The sequence below is a fragment of the Meles meles genome, chromosome 11, assembly GCF_922984935.1.
Source record: "Meles meles chromosome 11, mMelMel3.1 paternal haplotype, whole genome shotgun sequence".
Taxonomy (NCBI): domain Eukaryota; kingdom Metazoa; phylum Chordata; class Mammalia; order Carnivora; family Mustelidae; genus Meles; species Meles meles.
Window position 1 is genome coordinate 31,713,835 of NC_060076.1, and position 15,451 is coordinate 31,729,285.

The 15,451-nt window shown below is 38.3% G+C and overlaps 1 protein-coding gene across 1 annotated transcript in view; it reads left to right on the plus strand.

Annotated features, from left to right (window-relative positions):
• The window catches only part of ERP44 (endoplasmic reticulum protein 44), a 97,452-nt gene that overhangs the window by 50,355 nt on the left and 31,646 nt on the right, over positions 1-15,451 (plus strand). Inside the window, 2 exon segments of the mRNA XM_046022872.1 lie at positions 13,384-13,568; positions 14,818-14,933. Coding sequence (XP_045878828.1) covers positions 13,384-13,568; positions 14,818-14,933 — 301 coding nt within the window.

The following is a 15,451-nucleotide window of genomic DNA, read 5'->3' on the forward strand; positions in this document are numbered from 1 at the left end:
TATGCCCATAATTGCAAAGATGGCTTATTAGTTAGGAAACAGAATAAATCCCCACCAGTAGGAAAAATTAAGAAAACCACCTTATCGGGGCGCCTGGGTGGCTCAGCGGTTTAAGCCTCTGCCTTCGGCTCAGGTCATGATCTCAGGGTTCTGGGATCGAGCCCCGCATCGGGCTCTCTGCTCAGTGGGGAGCCTGTTTCTCCCTCTCTCTGCCTGCCTCTCTGACTACTTGTGACCTCTCTCTCTGTCAAATAAATAAATAAAATATTTTAAAAAAAAAAAGAAAAGAAAAGAAAACCAGCTTATCTTATCAATATATGCTGAAAGACTTGACAAAACCCAGTGTAGGTTCTTGGAAGAAATTAATGTGGTGAAATGTATGAATCAGCTCTGGCTTGCATGGAATTTTTAAAAACTTTAATGACTGTTTTTTTGCTTCCTAGTAGGTTGCAAGCTTGAAGTGAGGTGTGACCCATATCTGAATTTAGTTGTGAAATCTGTCTTAGCGAAAAATTTTTGTATATTGTCTTGAGAATTTCTGCTAGTGCTAAGTTACAATTTTTTTTTTCTTTATTAGCCCTGTTTAAGAATTAAGGATGAGAGGTACCTGGGTGACTCAGTCGGTTAAGCATCTGACTCTTTATTTCAGCTCAGGTCATGATCTCAGGATTGTGGGATCGAGCCCCACATTGGGCTCTGCACTGGGTGTAAATGTGCTTGAGATACTCAGCCCTCCTCAGCCCTCCTCCCTCTTCACACTCTCTGTCTCGCTCTCACTCTCTCTCAAATAAATAAATAAATCTTTTTTAAAAAGAATTAAGGATGAGGTGAGACCGTAAGGTCAAAAACCAAACAAAATTAGATAACAATATTAAAATGTAATGGCTCTAATTTTCATAAAACATTCCAAGTGAATATTTCAAAGTAGTCCCTTTAGGGAGGAAATACATGTACTCATTCCTTAGAATGTGTTGGGAATTCTTTGGGAGTTGTCTTCTATGCCACCTTCCTAGTTGGTCAGGAAGTCCCGTCTCCGTGCACAGCCACAGAACCCCCTTCTTTGGTTTGCTGCTTGCATTTCCTTCTCTCTCCCTCCTCCACCTGTCAGCATCCTGTGGACTGTTTTCTGCCCTACCTCGACCTCACTTCTTTATATGCCCTTCCTAGGACTTGGTTTGTTCAAATGTTGAGCTAAATAGGCCGAGAACATAGAAGAGGAGAAAGAAGGCAAAGGTAGATAGAACAGGCTAATTCACCCAGTCCGCCCTTTTGCTTCTACGCATTGGCTAGATGCAGCAGCTTTAATCCCCTCTCCTGTCCCCTGACCAAAAAAAAAGGGTGGGGGGAAACATGGTGGGAACTATGGAAAGAGAATTTTGAACTCAGACTGACACTAGAGTGTCATCCGGAAGCTTCCCATTTTTTAAGCTTAGGCATATATTTTTGAAACCCCAGTGTAAAGCTTGTAGCTTAAATAACCCTCATCTTAGGGTTCAAATTTAGTTCACCTTCTGAGCCCGTGAATTCTCCATTTGTTGCATTTAAAGTAGGGAACAGAGTAGGAGGAGAGAAGTAGGAGGAAGAGAAAAAGGGAAAAGGAAGTCAGGGCAATTAAAGAGAATCAAGAGGCAGAATGTTATGGAACAACCTGTTCCCCACCTGGTGGGCATCTATATCTGAGTTCTGATGGCAGCAGAGCAGGTGTCCTCACTCACCCTGCACAGGACTCAGGTGTCCGGTTTCATCCTTGTCACAGATCTGACAGTCACCCTTTTAGCTTCTCCCGTGTGTTGGGGGTGGGGGCTCCCCTACGAGGAATCTTTACATCTCGGGTGAGGATATATTTATTGCTGATTTATCATAGTGGGTTTCTCTTATACTGTACTTTGGGAATCCACACTGGTACATCTTTTTGGTACATGTATTATGTATTAAGAGTTTTATGAATTTCATTTAAGATTCTTAGTTGCAGCAGTAATCGTAATAGTAATGATGATAATAATAATGATAAAATGTAAACTGTGTTATTGTGGGGACCTTGTCTTTTTACCCTTGTGTTCCCAGCACTGGAAGGAAGGATGCCTCGCTTGAAGGAGGCGCCCCATTATAGTTGTTGAACAGATGGATGGATAGATGTAATGAGTAGTAACCAGCATTTATGAACTGTTAGTTTTGTAGGTACTCCATTAAGAATTTCATATGGATTATCTCATCTCCCAGCAATATGATTAAGTATTTTCTGCAATATTTCATCAAATCTAATTTGTCACTGATTCTAAGGCACTTTTATCTGTAGCTGAAAAAAAAAACAAACAGAAAAATTGAACTATAACGCAGTGCTTTTCACTTAGAAATTTTATCATGAGAACTATTTTGGACTTAAAGGTTTTTTCGTCATATCATTAGTGTGTATACCTAAAAAGGAAAATAAATTTATTCAAGTAATCCTGAAAAAATTTCACATCCAGAAGCTGACTATTGTACATCACTTTCCGATTCTGAGTCATTAATTTTTGTGTTTTTTCCACATAATACTGACTTCTGTGCCATTAAGAGTGTTGGTAGTGCTTTTGATTGGAGACCATTATTCTGCTCTTCCTGGGATTTTCTTCCAAGCTGCTGATACCCATTCTGCAAGTGTTGATACTGGCACTTAACTGTTTGACTAATCTCAGAGTTTATTTTTTTCTCCATTGAAACATGTCACTGCTTGTTAAGCAACTTCTATTCAAAGTCGGCTAGATATAATAAAAATTTTGGGGGTGTCTGGGTGGCTCAGTCAGTTGAGCGGCTGACTGTTAATTTTGGCTCAGGTCATGATCTCTGGGTCCTGGGGTCTTGTGCTCAGTGGGGAGTCTGCTTGAAGATTCTTGTTCCCTCTGCCCCTTGCGCTCTCTCTCAAGTACATGAATAAATCTTTGAAAAAAAATGTTACCAGTGGTTTTCCCTAGTGGTGGTTGAATTACAAATGGTTCTTGTTTTCTTTGTAATTGTCTTTGTTTTCCAAAATTTCTACACATACACACAATTAAATTTGCCCCCGCTTCAGCTGCTGATCATGGTCTCCCTTTATCTCACCTTCTGTGTCCTCCTTGTATGGGGAGTTTGGAAGTTGAATTCATCACTCTCCCTGGTGGTCTTGCTGCCTTAGATGTGGAAAGACTCCTCAATCTGCCCCTAGTGGGACCAGGATCTCTGCTGACCTCCAGTGGCTCTAGGGCTCATGGCATACAGCAAGAGACATTCCAGACATTATTTGCTGGGGAGTGCAAAACATTCACACTCCTGCTAGCATTTTAGGGAAGTACTTTGTCATTGTCCTTGAACTACGCAGCAGTTGCTCCCAAATACCAGAGTTAGTCTTACCTGTGTGCCTTCCGATACAGCTTGAACCTTCCATAGTGGAAATTGAGAAGCTTTTATAAGAGCTATATGTAAACGAGGCATTAAGAGTAAGAAAATAATTGTAGACAGCGGTATTGTATTAAAAACAAACTTGTTAAAAGACTCGATATTAATTATTCTCACCATAAAAAGTGATAACTACTGAAGTGGTAAGGTGCTAGCTAGTGCCACAGTGACAGTCGTATTGCAGTATGTAAATAAATGTATCAACATTGTATACCCTCAACTGTGCAGTGGTATATGTCAAATACATTTCAACTTAAAAACTATAAAAAAGAAAATGTACACTGAAGAATTCATGTGCACAAAACAGAACTTGGATGCCTGACTCCTGAGTAAACTTCTAAGCTTTGTTTGTAATTTTTGTTTGGGGCTTTATTTTGTTGTGGTGTTTTGTTGTTGTTGTTTTACCCTCATTGTGGGGAAGGCATGGTTTGGGAATGGAAAAGTGTACAGAGGCAGCAGTGGCCCTCATCCCTGAACCAAAAGAACAGTGAGACCTTCCTGTTGAAATCATCTGCCATTGGTAATCACAGTGGGGAGACACACTGCTGAGATGGAGAGGGAGGCAGTTTCCCCGTGTGGAGCCCTGCTGGGCAGGAGTGAGGAAGGTGGGCTGGCGGGCAGGCAGAACCCATCAAGGGAAAGTAAGTGACCATTGAAACAAAAGTACATGCTAATTTTCTAATCAAGGAGCTGTTAACCTTCCGAAATTTATAATTCCTTTGACATGCATTTTAACATTTGATCCATCTAGTTAATTAAAAAAAAACATTTATTATACCCCTTAAACCATTCTTTGTTATATTGTCAAAATGTCACATTATAATTATCTTAAAATCATTTTTGACCAAAGCCTGTAAAAAGTCACCTTTATGTCTGAGATTATTCATCAATGTAATTTTAAGGTTTTTGCTTCTTAATAATTAAAAGCCACCTCATTATGCAGCACACCTGCTGCCACAGTGTTGTTTGAGAATTAAGCAGGCAAGTATCTATTCCTTTAATAGTCTTCAAGTATTATTTAATTTGTTTCTATCCATAACGAGAATTTTAAGGCAACCTAAGGGTTGTAATGTTAAAGTTTGTAAACAGACTCTTGTTATTTCTGCCAGGACTGTTGCAGTAGCTTCCTTACTAGTCTCCCTGATTCTCCCTGATTTACCGCCAGGTGAATATTTTTAAAGCCCTGTTCTGCTGCTTCAGTGGCTGCTTATCCCAGGTAAAATTCAAACTCCATTAACCTAGAATTTAAGACTGTCTGGAGTCCACCTATAACCTCACTTACTTTACTTCTGGTTTACGCATATTTGTTACCAGCACACTATTTTCCCATTATGCCCACTAATTTAAGAAAGTTAATGACTCCAGCAGTGTCTCTTATTGTCCATTTTCCTACTGATCCTTAGGCCATAAATAGAAAATGGATGTTTCCAGTTAGACTAGTTCCTTTCTTAATGGGTCTGAGTCATAAACTTTCTGCCAAATCCTTTGGGGATTGGAAAAATTCTATGGCTTTCTGCTACCAAGTTAGGCACCAGCTAGGCTAGTTTAGCTTTACTAACATTGAATGTGCACCTGAATTGGACTTAGTAGGAATATCTTCCCTTTGTAGAGCTTGATTTTACTGAATTTAAAAACTTCTAATTATTATTTTGCAAAAAAGGATGGGCAAAATATTATCTGGTAGTTTTAATTTGTAACTTCTTGATTACAGATGAGCATGTTTTTTTACACATTAACTTGGCTGTGTTTCTTTTATAAATCAGCTGGTATCTTTAGCCCATTTATCTTTCTGGAAGTTCTTTGTTAATGGTTTTTAGGTATTCCAAATATTATTAATTTATCTCTAGTATGTGGCGCAGATATCTTCCAGTTTGTCTTAAAAACTCATGGTGTTCCTCAATATCTAGGTGCTTCCTTTGCCTATTCAGCTTCAAAATCCGGCAAATATCTTGGCTATGTGTTTGATGCTGATGCAGGTCCTTTCCACAAGTACACGTTTTCTAAGTACCACAAGGCCATGAGGGATGTTCTCTATTTTTCTGGCCCAGCCTCCAGCTTCCTGTGCCCCATGTATTTAGTAATGTCCTCTGGGGAGAGCTTGTGGTGTGTTTCAGGGTCCTTCCAACCCCCCATAGTGCCCCCAGCCCAGGGGACTGTGAAAAGCTTTGCTGAGTTCCCTTTCTGTCTATGCAGGTGTAGTCCTGAGCCCTAAATCTGCACAAATTACAGTTTTAATTTTTAAGAGGAATTACATAGGCAGCATATAGGAAAGAAAGTAGCCAGTGCTTGATTTTTGCTCACTTAGGAATGGTCTGTACCTTTCTAAGATTCCAGTTCACTTATTCTTCATTGGTTTCATGGTGTCTGATATCTTTTAAAATATGATGTAAAAGGGGCGCCTGGGTGGCTCAGCGGGTTAAAGCCTCTGCATTCGGCTCAGGTCATGATCCCAGGGTCCTGGGATCAAGCCCCGCATCGGGCTCTCTGCTTGGCTGGGAGCCTGCTTCCTCCTCTCTCTCTCTCTCTGCCTGCCTCTCTGCCTACTTGTAATCTCTATCTGTCAAAAAAATAAATCTTAAAAAAAAAAAAATATGATGTAAAAAAATATATTCTTGGGGCACCTGGGTGGCTCAGTGGGTTAAGCCTCTGCTTTCGGCTCAGGTCATGATCTCAGGGTCCTGGGATGGAGCCCCGCATCGGGCTCTCTGCTCAGTGGGGAGCCTGCTTCCCCCTCTCTCTCTGCCTGCCTCTCTGCCTATTTGTGATCTCTCTCTCTTTGTCAAATAAATAAATAAAATCTTAAAAAATTAAAAAATATACATTCTTTTCCTAGTCATTAACAGCAAGACCAGTAGATTTCTGCCACCTACTACATCCTGCTTGGAAATGGAAATTCTTTAGGAGGTTCCCTTTTGGGTTTTTTATGAACCCAGTAACATCTCCTGCAAGTAAAAATATTTTTACTTCTTTTTTAGTGTATCTACTCTTTCTTTTTCCACTGACTAGGAACTCCAGTACAGTGTGATACAGAAGCCATAGCAGGCATCTGTGTCTCTTTCTTGATCTCAGCAGGATAGCTTCAAGTGTTTCACTATCAAGTTGTTTGGTATTTGCTTATTTGGATACCCTTTATCTGACTAAGGAGGTTCTCTTCTATTTCTAGTTTGCCAAAAAATTTTAAGTGTGAATGGATTTTGAATTTTATCAAATGTTTTTCTGCTGCCTTTGAGAGGTATGGCAGTCCCTCTTATCCGAGGTTTTGCTTTACATGGTTTTAGTTACCCGTGGCCAAGTGCAGTTCCCAAGCAGGTGAACTGTCAGAGGGTCGGTAGTAGCCTCACATCATGTCATTCATCTCACCTCATCTCTTCACGTAGGCATGTTACCATCTCATATCACCACAGGAGGGGTGAGTACAGCACAAGAAGGTATTTTGAGAGAGGGAGAGACCATGTTCACATAACTTTTATTACAGTATAGTATAATTGTTCTATTTTATTATTAGTTATGCTTAATCTCTTACTGTGCCTAATTCATAAATTAAACTTTATTACATGTATGTATGTAAAGGAAAAAGCGTAGTATATAGAGGTTTCAGTACTATTCATGGTTTCATGCATCCCCTGGGGGTCTTAGAACATATCCTCTATGGACCAGTGAGGGGGCCACTGTAGCGGAATTTTTCTCTTTTATTCTGTTAAGGTCATGAATTACATTGATTGATTTTCAAACATTAAACTGAAGTGCTGGACTAAATCTAGCTTGTGTGATGTTTTATCCTTTGTATACAGTGCCAAATTTAGTTTAACATTTTCTTTTCAAGTTTTGCATCTGTTTTCCTTAGTAAGACTAAAATATACTTTTCTTATCATTTCCTTGTCAGATTTGGCAGAAAGATTATGCTGACCTCATAAAATTAGTTGGGAAATGTTCACTCTTTTTGTATTCTCTGGAATGTTTGTGTTAACAGCATTATTGGCTGCTTAAATTTTTGGTAGAACTTGATGGTGAAGCTTTCTAGAAATGGAGTTTTCTTTGTGGGACAGCTATGGATTACATATTTAATTTACTTAATAATTTTAGGACTATTTATGTTTTCTATTCTGGTGTCAGTTTGGTAAGTTGTGTCTTAATAGGAATTTTTTTAAATTAAGTTTTTTATTTTAATTCCAGTGTTCATATATAGTGTCATAATTCATTTCAGGCATATAGTATAGTGATTCAGCAACTCTACACATTACTCAGGGCTCAGGATGATAGGTGTACTCTTAATTCTCATCCCCTATTTCACCCGACCACCCAATTTCCTCCCCTCTGGTAACCATCAGTTTTCTCTATAGTTTAGAGTCTGTTTCTTGGTTTTGTCTCTCTCTCTCTCTCTCTTTTTTTTTCCTTTACTTGTTTGTTTTGTTTCTTGAATTCCACGTATGAGTGAAATCATATGGTATTTGTCTTTCACTCCCTGATATATTTTGCTTAACATTATATTCTAGCTCCATCCACGTTGTTGGAAATGGCAAGATTTCATTCTTTTTCAGTGGCTGAATTCTATTCCATTGTATATATATACCACTTCTCTATCCATTCATCTATCAATGGACACTTGATTGGCCTCCAAAATTTGGCAGTTGTAAATAATGCTGCAATAAATATAGGGGTGATTATATCCTTTTGAATTTGTGTTTTTTTTTCTTTGGGTAAATACTCAGTAGTGTGATTTATGGGATTGTAGAGTGGTTCTGTTTTTAAATTTTTGAGGAACCTCATATTGTCTTCCCTAGTGGCTGCACCAATTTGCTTTCCCACCAACAGTGCAGGAGGGTTCCCCTTTCTCCAATCTTTGCCAACACTTTGGGGGATGTAACCCCCACTGGGACTTACCCATTCTGACAGGTGTGAGTCATTATGGTTTTGATTTGCAGTTTCCTGATGATGAGGGATGTTGAGCATTTTTTCCTGTGTTTGTTGGTCAGCTGGATGTCTTCTTTGGAAAATAATGGGAATTAAAAAACTTTATCTAGGGGTGCCTGAGTGGTGGAGTTTGGTTGTGTCCAACTCTTGCTGTCGGCCCTGGTGGTGATCTCAGGATTGTTGGTCTCTGCATTCAGTAAGGTATCTGCTTAAGATTCTCTCTTCCTCTCCCTCTGCCCATCCCTTCTCATTCTCTCTCTTCTTTCTCAAATAAATAAATCTTAAAAGAAAAAGTTTATCTAAATCTCCAAACTTACTGGCATCATGTTATTGATAATACTCTCTTCTTATCTGAGTTAAATATTCCTGCTACATTCCTTAAATTGTTTTCTCTCTCATTTTTTCCTTGACCAGTCTTTCTAGTGGTTTATCAATTTTATTAGTCTTTGCAAAGAACCAGATTTTTAGCTTTTTGGATCTTCTCTATTGTATATTTGTTTTTCACTTCATTAATTTTTGCTTTTACCTTTCTCATTCACTCCTTTATCCTTTGTTTTCTGTTTGTTCTTTTTATAATTTTTTAAGACGAATGCTTAGCTCTTCGTTTTTCAGCCTTTCCCCTCAGACATAATCTATTTTAATGTCATAAATTCATTCTGCATATCACTTTGCCTGCATGCTACAAGTTCTTATAGATATTTTCATTATCACTCGGTTTACATTATTTTCCAGTTTCTCTTGTGGTTTTGTCTCCAATCCATGTCTATATAGTTTTTCATTCTCATTATGAGTTGAATCATTTGAAAGTTGTTGAGATTTTTTTTTTGTGACTCATCGTGTTTATTTTTTATATGGTATACACACCTACCAAGAACGTGAGTTCTGCAGCTTTGGAATATTGTGTTCTGCATGTGTCAGTTCAGTCATGTTTCTTAGATGTGTTGTTCAGTTTCTCCTTACTTTATTGGTTACATTTGTTGTATTGGTTACTGAAAGAAGTGTGTTAATAATTTCCCACCGTGATTATAGATTTGTCTTTATAGTACTGTAAATTTTTACTTTATATATTTCTAGACTATTATTTGATATATATAAATTCAGAATTGTTGTATCTGCCTGGGAAATTGGACTTTTTATTATGAAGGGTCCCTCTTGGTCTCTAGCAATGCTTTTTGCTTTAATGTGTACTTATTTACTATTCATATAGCTATACAAGATTTCTTTTTTTTTTTTTCAACTTTTATTTATTTATTTGATAGACGGAGAGAGATAGATCACAAGCAGGCAGAGAGGCAGGCAGAGAGAGGGGGAAGCATGCTCCCTGCTGAGCAGAGAGCCTGATGCGGTGCTTGATCCCAGGACCTTGAGATTATGACCTGAGCCGAAGGCAGAGGCTTAACCCACTGAGCCCCCAGGCACCCCGCAAGATTTCTTTTGGTTAGTTTTTGCACAGTATGTTTTTCCCTAGCCTTTTTCTTTCAAGCCTTGAGCATCCTTATGATGTGTGTTTTATAAGGATATGTAGTTAGATTTTACTTTCTGCACCTTGATCAAAGATCACTTCTGTATGTATATATAGATCAATTTCTGGACTCTATTCCATTGATCTGTTTGTCTGTCTATATGCCAGTAACACACTTTCTAGAGTCTTCTAGCTTTACAGTAAGTTTTGAAGTCCACTGGTGTAAGCCCTCTGGTTTTGTTTATCAGGGATATTGGTAATTTTCTTAAAATGTCTTTGTCTGGTTTTGGAATCAGGTTAATACTGGCCTCATAGAATGAGTTGGAAAGTGAACACTTCTCTTCAATTTTTAGGAAAATTTTCTGCAGAAATGGAATTATTTCTTCCTTAACTGGTTGGATTGGCTAGTTCTCATCATGGATTTTTGCTAGTAGTTCCAGTTGAGACAAACATTACAGGACTTTTACTTAATTTTCTCAGTTTTCTGTTTGTGTCCTTTTTTCTCTGATGCTGAAAATCTTGACTCATAATGGCATTAGCATAATTATTCACGTACTTTATGTGTGTTTATTTCAAAATAACAATGCCAGTATTAAAATTTCCTTAAAACTAATTTTATTTTACTATTAAAAAATTTTCCTCAGTTCCAGAGTTGAAATATAAAACCAGGGTATGGTCCAGGAAATCTAAATTCCACCTCTGACCTTTTCTGGCTTTTTCTCCTATTGGTGGTGTAATTTTGGAGGGAGGAGGAGAATGGGCACAAAGATTATGTAAATATATATATACACACACACACATACACTTGCTGCTAGCCACACACATATACACATATTATACGTGTGTATATGTGTGTGTGTTTATATTTCTTTCCCAAGTTTCTTCTCACACAAAATGACATACCTATACCCATCTTTCTGTACCTGGCTTTTTTGACTTAACAGTGTATCTTGGAGATGGCTCCTTAGCAGCATAAGACATCTTTTCCATCCCTTTACATAACAGCCTGTATGGGTGTACCTCCTGTACTTAAGCAGTCCTCTCTTGATGGTATTTGGGAAGAAATAGTAATTTTTAAAAAGACATTTTCCATATTCCAGACCACAGCACTGTGGCACTGGCCAGTAGAATTACTTAACCTCATGTAACAGTATTTTTATTCAAACCATTTTCATTTCTACATCACTGCAGACATTCACTTTATAATATGCCAAGTTTCACTATGTGGTGTCCTGGGGACTGAAGGGGCTTTTCATCGGGAAGCTAAAGTTCCTACTTTTTATTATATCTCTGGGCTGGTGTTTTTAGCCTTTGTGGCCTTTGCCTTACAGCAGGTGCTTCTGTTTATCTTAAAAGACTTCTGCTTGCTGACGGAAGCACGCCCACCCCTCTGTTTGCAGCACCAATGTAACCTCATTAATTCCTTGCTCAGGTGATAGAACCCACCATTCTTACAACACCTCAAAGATGGTTTTCTCATTATAACCCATCAGGCTGAAAAGGTGATACACCCACTAGTCTTCTGCTTCAAGAAGTACCTGCTTCTAAATACATTAGCGTCTATATTAAGTATGTGTATATTAAGATACCTTAATATTGTTTCAGATTTCTGTAATTTGGTGAATAAAGTACTCTTTGGCCTCATATATAACCAGTGGGTCCCTTCTTTTGCTTAGGTGTGTCTTCTGTTTAAAGGATTTTAGTAGTCAAGCACTATTTCCTCCTTTATAGATTTTCCATGGAGTTTACTGAAATGTGCTGTTACTGAGAACCCATATTCGTACGTAACCCCTAATACATCAGTTTAGCTCTCTGATTGTTTATCCTAGAGAAAACACGAATACACCGGGACTTAGCCAAATACTGTAAGTACTTTTCCCTCTTCCTGAGCAGTACAAAGACCTTAAAATACTTAGGATCATTAACCTGCTCGTCACCTCTCCTACCCCAGCTCATATGCTCTTGGTGTCATCACGTGTTTAGTTTGTGTCAGACCCTGCAAGGCGTAACTGTCATTGTTTCGTATCGTCGGTATTCACTTAGATTTTTAAAGCCGCTATACTGAGTATACTTGACGTACAGTGAACTACCTATTTAAACTGTACAAATTGATAATTTTGACCTATGTATACACCCATGAAACTGTGTATATTCTCTAGTACACTTGTTTCTACTATAGAATCTCTTAGAAAATTAAGGTGGGGGAAAAAATTAAGGTGGTCAGCAAAGCCTTATTGCTGTTCTGTTGGTTTTGTTTTGTAGCTACTAGAAATGCGAGGCAGGGTAAGAGAATTGTCATGATTTCTTGTGCCCCCATTTTAGAATTCTGCATTTTTACAACTAAGTTAAGAAAACAAAAATGTGGGACACCTGGGTGGCTCAGTTAGTTAAGTGGCTGCCTTCGGCTCAGGTCATGATCCCAGGGCCCTGGGATTGAGCCCTGCATGGGGCTCCCCGCTCAGTGGGGAGCCTGCTTCTCCCTCTCCCATTCCCCCTGCTTGTGTTCCTTCTTTTGCTGTCTCTCTCTCTCTCTGTAAAATAAAATAAAATAAAATAAAATAAAATAAAATAAAAACAAAAATGTCACTTTAGGCTACTTCAGTCCATTCTCTGATCCCCTCCATTTTAAAAATTCATTGTATCTTTTATCATTTTCATCCATTTGAGTAGTATGGCATTTGAGCTTTTCCATGCCTAGAAAATATTGATTTCTCATATTTGCCACCTCTTGGAAAAAGCAGCAGAAATATTTAAAGGCTTTCACTTCCTGATTGAATCTATATCTTAGTAATTGCGATTTCTACAAATGAGATCAGTATACATTTTGATTTAGGTTCTTATTTTTAGACTATACATACTAATTTTAAGGGTGCGTGTGTGTGTGTGTGTGTGTGTGTGTGTGTGTGTGTGTGTGTTCTTTTTAAAATCCCCAATGCTTGAGAATATACTGATAGGTCATACGAAGGGACTTTTTTTTTAAATTGTTTAGTGTATACTTCTGACTTTTGGGTTTTTATTCTATTAGCTTACACAAAATTTATGTATTTGGATTATAAATTTATTCTTCTACTAGCCAAAGAATCTAATATTTTTAGCCTTTGAGCATAGTTTTAAATTTAATTTTCCTTTATTAAATGATGTAAGAGATTCTCACAAGTATAAAGTGAGTTGAGTAACTTTTCAAAATGGGAATTTTGCACATTCTAATTTTCTGACTGTAATAATACTTACTAACACTAAGCTTACTGGGTCATGCATTTGTATTGTCTCATTTGGTCCTTAATACAACCCTGTGTGGTAGAAATTATTTTCCTTATGTGACAGATGAGACTCTAAGGCAGAGAGAGTTGATAGAACTTGCAAGTTTGTACAGCCAGTAAATAACAAATTTGGGATCTGAACCAGGCAATATATGTCCAGAGCCTGGCCTTTTAATGGACATAAACTTGTCATGATTAATTTTTTTCTCTGACATTGTGAAGGAATTATATGAACCAAAATATTCTCACTAAATAATTGTAGGATTTTTGACTGTTGGACTCATGGGCTCACCTAGACACTAATATGAGTGAAGTTAATTTTGTTTTTCATTCTTTTAGCTGATATAGCCCAGAGATATAGGATAAGCAAATACCCAACCCTCAAATTATTTCGTAATGGGATGATGATGAAGAGAGAATACAGGGGCCAGCGCTCAGTGAAAGCTCTTGCGGATTACATCAGGCAACAAAAAAGCGACCCTGTTCAAGAACTTCATGACTTAGCAGAAATCACCACTCTTGATGTAAGTTGTTAACTTTTACTGAATCAAATGAACATGCCTGTTTAATTAATGTAAACAAAGTCTAATGTAATCAAAGAATCTGGACATTTTCTTGAAGTTCATTGCAGTGGATCTGACATCTACAGACTTAGCGAGTTGAATTTTTCTTGAATTAATTATCAAGCGAAATGCTCATGTTTTACTGAATCTTTGGATAAAATATGTAGCATAGTGTAGAGCTGCACTAATTTAAATTAATTGAAGGCAAAGCAGAGCTTGAGTTGTGAAGACATAGAGGTTAATGTCAGGCAGACGCAACCAGAGTGTGCCTATCTTCCTTAGTGGAGACACTCAGGATATCTGCACTAATGACTCCTCTATCAGCTCTTTGTATAACTTTTAGTGTCCTCTAAAATAGTCCTCCTTAATAAAAACCCTTCCCATTGTATACTAAGCAGTGTTTAAAAAAAAAAAAAAAAGTACAGAGTTGGAGCTTTGGGTTGTCATTGTCAGGTTTGAGATTTGACTTTTACCCTACTTCCATGCTAAGAAGTTAGTTAGCCTTTCATGGGTCCTATCAGAAGACACAAGGCTCCTGGGTCAGAGATAAAGGACTTCATTGCTTATATCCCAGCAAACATTGCGAGCGTGTTTGCGTTTGTCTCCCCCTCCCCGCCCCCGAGACCTGTGGAGGTGACATGGAGGGTCCAGATGGATACCTGCACATGCCGTGGGTTCTGTGGTGGGAGAACTAGCCTCAGAGAGCTGTGGTTTCCGACCCAGCAGTAAGCCTCCTCTCTGCCTGAGGGAGATCATCTCACACTTTAGGGCTCCTTGCTGCTAGCACAACCCTGAGGGACAGCCTGGGTAGAGTGGTCAGGGTCCTGCATTTAGCTGTACCTACCTGTGTAGGAGTGTGAGAGACCCATTGAAGAGTCTCTGCCAACAGTCACACCTTATGAATCGATGTATTATTTGAAGAATAGTCACCTTACTTAGGAGTTCATCACCTTATTTAGTAAAAGATTTTCATCGATCAGTTAAAATAAAATGCTAGAAGGAAATGCTTATGATTATATTAGATGGGAGGTAAGATTGTTTTCAACCTAATGTAATCTTTAATAGTTTTGGACTAGGTGTTAAAACCCAAATACGTATTTATAGTGCTACGCCATTTGTAGATAATTGAACAACAGCTGGGTGAATGAAATAACATGTTTATAGCATCTCTATATATGTTTGCAAAATAATTACATACTTTATTTTACAGCGCAGCAAAAGAAATATCATTGGATATTTTGAGCAAAAGGATTCAGAAAACTATAGAGTTTTTGAAAGAGTAGCAAATATTTTGCACGATGATTGTGCCTTCCTTTCTGCATTTGGGTAAGTGTCTTAACTGAGAGTGTGTTAGTGGCTCTACTTGGCTGCCATGTGACATTCTTGTTGTGTGTGGTTATTTTCTGAAGACGACCTCTCCAGATGGGATCTCCATTCCCTTACAGTCACCAACCAGTTTTCCTTACACCTATCTCTGACTTCTTTTTAAGAGTTTAAAAGTCTTTTTATTCTTTCTGTACTGTACTCTATTTCAGAGTATGGGTGAGTGGAAAAGAATGGACAAGTTAACAACTACCTCTCATGCTTTTATTCAGCTCATTTACTAACACTATTCTGTGTTCACACAAAGTACTAACGTGGGGTTTCCAAACTGAAACAACTCCTAGTCTTTCTCATGAAGAAGCATGGGTTTCGTTGTCTTGATTAATCTTTGGCTCTCCACCACCTTCTCTTCTGTCTTCCCGGTTCCAGAGGAACAGTACTTCAAGGTTAGCCTCTTTCCTCCTGTGTTGTAACCATCCCTCCCGGATCCTCTCTGACATTCATCCAGCAGTTGTCCTCGC